The sequence below is a fragment of the Notothenia rossii genome, assembly GCF_949606895.1.
Source record: "Notothenia rossii genome assembly, chromosome: 3".
NCBI classification, from domain to species: Eukaryota; Metazoa; Chordata; class Actinopteri; order Perciformes; family Nototheniidae; genus Notothenia; species Notothenia rossii.
Window position 1 is genome coordinate 31670890 of NC_136901.1, and position 3836 is coordinate 31674725.

Here is a 3836-nt window from a genome sequence, read left to right on the forward strand (position 1 = left end):
TTAAATCTCCTAACAATGTTGTCCATTTTAGACAGAAGCTTATTATATTTACAGCCCTTAATAACATCCATTTTCTGGGCTCAATATGTGTCATAGCCGTTTTCGTTGTGATCGCTAAATTCCCCCTGTTTATAATAATCACCGGTCCTTCAGCAGGATACTATAGTGATTCAAAGTGTGATTTTAGCTAACGAGTGCTTTTGTTTTGAAATCACTTCCGTGAGTTTCGCCCCGCCCCTCGCTCCAATGACCATTTGACCATTTAGTAAGGTAAAAAGCAAAAAGCAAAAAGGCCTCTCAGACGCTCTTCCGTTTACGTGTTTAATAAAGAAAAAACAATTGGACGGTAGATACACGGATTCATTTGCCTCTGCATTGCAAAAGTTTATTTAATTGAAGTAATAATTTATTTGTTAAACATGGAAAAAAAGGAAAAGGAAGAAATAAAGAAAATCAATGTTAAGTCAACCTTTTTTATTGGTGAATTACTTATAAGTGATGATACTATTTATCCAAGAGAAGTGAATTTATAATTATTTTTACCAAACTGGCACTGATCATCAAAAACCTGAGTAGAGAGCAAAGGGTTCCTGTTGGATTTGAGAGTTTATAGTTTTAGAACAACAAATCAAACCATATAATTACCTTTTAAACAACTTAACACATTGGAATGAATCAAGAACAACATGATGGGTGTAAGTTGATTTTATTGCATTTCCAATGCTCATTCACCAAAGACTGGCCCATGTTTCCTGAGCCCACTCGAAGGCAGCCTTGGGGTAATACAGAGAAGACTCAGCGATACATTTGAGGGATATGTCATAATTGTCATTCAATCTTTGTTGAATGGTGCGAAGTAAACTAGCCCCAGCTTCTTCATCTTCGTCTGATAGGCAGTTTGTAAAATCTGTGCAAGGAGATTAAAGAGTAAATTAGAAATGTTGTATATAATGACAGTTAATTACAAGTACATAGTACATTTTGATGCATTGCCATAATCACAATCATGATACTTGTAGTGGCATCCAATGTTTCCTTTTGCCACTATAGAGCGTGGTTGACGACACGCAATCCAAAGCAACAAGCAGCACAAGGTTTTCAGTCAAAAAATTTAATTTATTAACAAAAAAGTATTGACTTAAATAGTCTCAAAATAACAAATCTAAATCAATATTTCGGCGATATACTTTCCTATATAAACTATACTTTGCAGTCCAATTTGCAACACTAATCCCTGTTTACAATTTGTGGTCGAAAAACTGTTCCGCTCCCCGTCTCATCAGGTCTCAGAGCACCGCGGCTGTCCTCAATTACCTCACTTAAATAAACACCGGAAGGTACAAGGAAACAGATCATATTTACGATTTAAAATAAACAATAATTTCATCAAAGATATTCACCATGGCAATATAAATCCTTTTCCATCATTAATTCATTTATCAAATTATGAAGCTAAATAATAACGTTGACTTCATTGTGGCTCTAAAAATACTATCACGGTACCATCATGGTGGTGTTATCACGACAGTACTTGTTTTCATATATTGACAAAAAAAGAAAGATGTCAAGACTCACCATGATCTGAGTCTAAAACCTGCGGCTTGGTCAAGCCGAAACACTCTGCCTGGGTCTCAAATTCCTTCAGCTCAGCAGCGGTAATGTTTGTTCTCCTGCCTAGTGAGCAGGGGACATATTTAAGATTACAGCCTTGCGATGATATTCTTTTTAAGAATATGTACAGTACATGTTAGAAAAAAATAGGTACGTAGATAAAAACAAATAACAGTTATGACTCATAACTCTGTATGTCAGTGTTGGTGTGTTGGTTGTTCACTTTATACAGACTTCGATATTTCAACAACTATCACTTGAAATTACATTCCTACAGCTTCTTGATCGGTTGTAATAATCTTGGCAATCCTTTAAAGTGGACATATTCTTTCTTTAAACAGACTCTTTCAGTGCTTTTGTTCATTTTTAGGGCTGCCCAGGTCAGAGAACAGCAGCATACCTAACTTTAGCTGAATGTGAAGTGTTTCAAATAGAGTGTGAAGACAGGGTTATTTAGACAGACAGTTATTTCAAACATAAAGAGTGTCTTGTTAAGCTATATTGTACTGTATAACATCATTATAAACTCCATTGTTGAAGTATTGTAGTATAACATTCTTCTATTTCTTACTTAATAAGACGAGTAAGTTCACGACAACGTCCCCCTTTGTAACGATGCAGTCAGAACAGCCAGTCTGCAGAAGCAAATCAGGGTCACCAACTGCAGTGTCTGTTGAAAAATGGATGGAGAATGGATGTTTAAATGAAATGCTATACAATCAAACTTTAATAGTATAATCACACACGTTTTTTTAATCAAAATGATAAAAAATACAAATATCATTGTTTACATAAAGGAACACTGTGCATTGGTAAGAATACTTTTCTTCTTGTTTTTTGTATGCATTGTAAAAGCTTAAAAGACAAATTCGAAAAAGCAGAGACAAGACATAAAGAAACAAAGAAACACCATTGCATGCGGAAAATATAAATAAAAAAATACTTACTGTTGCTATCTACATCAAAGAGCTTGTTGTTCTCCTGGAAAAATTGTTCTGTTTCATTACCGCAGAGTCCATGCCTGCAAAGGTTTATCCAAGATTGTAAAAGCTTGTACAGGACATGATAAGGAATTATGCATGAATACCCAAAGTGTGTGTTACGATCCTTCTTTTAAACATTCATACCAGAAAATAAACCGCTATTTCAAGATAAAAGATTGCATACATTTTCAGTTTGATGAGGTAATCGAAAACGTTTGGTGTCCCTTTGGAGGTAACTTCCATCTGAACGCTTGGCAATAACACTCTGGCAACTAACTGTAATATACAGGACGAAGATATGGCTATGACATACCACCTCCCAGATAACTGAAATGACAAAAGAAGAACATTATTTATTTATTTTCACTGTTTAAATGTCCGGCAATTTATTTTTGCTTCAATAACAAACTTTGGCAGTGAAAAATCTACTTTTCCTACAACATACTGCAGGAAAAAGAAATATGGCAATTCAGTAGGTTAAGTTGAGTCATGTGAAAAAGTTTGAAAGATACAAAGGGTGTTATAAATTTGAAAAAAGACTTACATCTGGAGCCTTGTCCAATGGCTGCAGCAGCTTCTCACAGGCCAGCGGCGCAGGCTGGCACACTGAGGAGAGACTCAGCACAAGAACAGCGACACACAGAGTCTTCATCGTGGATGTGATTCCTCTTCATCGCTTTCAGGTCAGTTATAAAGATATCACTGACCAATTAAATCTGTGCAATATGCATCCACCCTGTCTGAGTGGGTTCAAACTGCGCTGATGTAACCCAGAGAGTAAGCATGAGGGGAAATCTTTCCTGTTTACTTATTGCACAAACTGGAATCCAAATACTGCAGGGTTAATTATTAAAAAAGTTGTCACGACAACACGACTCAGCGTGTCCTAAATCCATGATACACAGCAATTCTAAGGACATTTTAATGTAGGGTTTGTCAAATGTCCAGACGGCTTGAATTCTTAAAAAACGCTGCACACTATTCACCAAAAATGAAAGGCAAAAAAAGAAAACATGGAGCTACATAGAATGATGGTTCAGCAGTTAAAAACATTGTGTGACATTTAAAGAAGAAATGTTCCCAAAGTAGGATCTGGATCTGGAAAACAAATATTTTAAATGTTGGTATAGTTGTGAAGTCATCTTGTTGAATTAAGAGCTATCAAAGTGTTGTGCTGGAGGAGAAAACCCACATATTATTCTATGACTGTTAACTAATAATTATGAACTATTTATTTTATTA

General features: G+C 35.5%; 1 protein-coding gene across 1 annotated transcript; it reads right to left on the reverse strand.

Moving 5' to 3' along the window:
* Window positions 1-689: 689 nt before the first annotated feature.
* Window positions 690-3297, reverse strand: LOC307031074 (uncharacterized protein). The gene is made up of 6 exons (XM_079667828.1): window positions 3139-3297; window positions 2779-2921; window positions 2559-2632; window positions 2183-2281; window positions 1576-1674; window positions 690-907 (listed from the first exon to the last, which is right to left on the reverse strand). The coding sequence occupies exons 1-6, from the start codon at window positions 3244-3246 to the stop codon at window positions 729-731; spliced, it is 702 nt and encodes a 233-aa protein (XP_079523954.1). The 5' UTR covers window positions 3247-3297; the 3' UTR covers window positions 690-728.
* Between the last annotated feature and the right edge of the window lie 539 nt (window positions 3298-3836).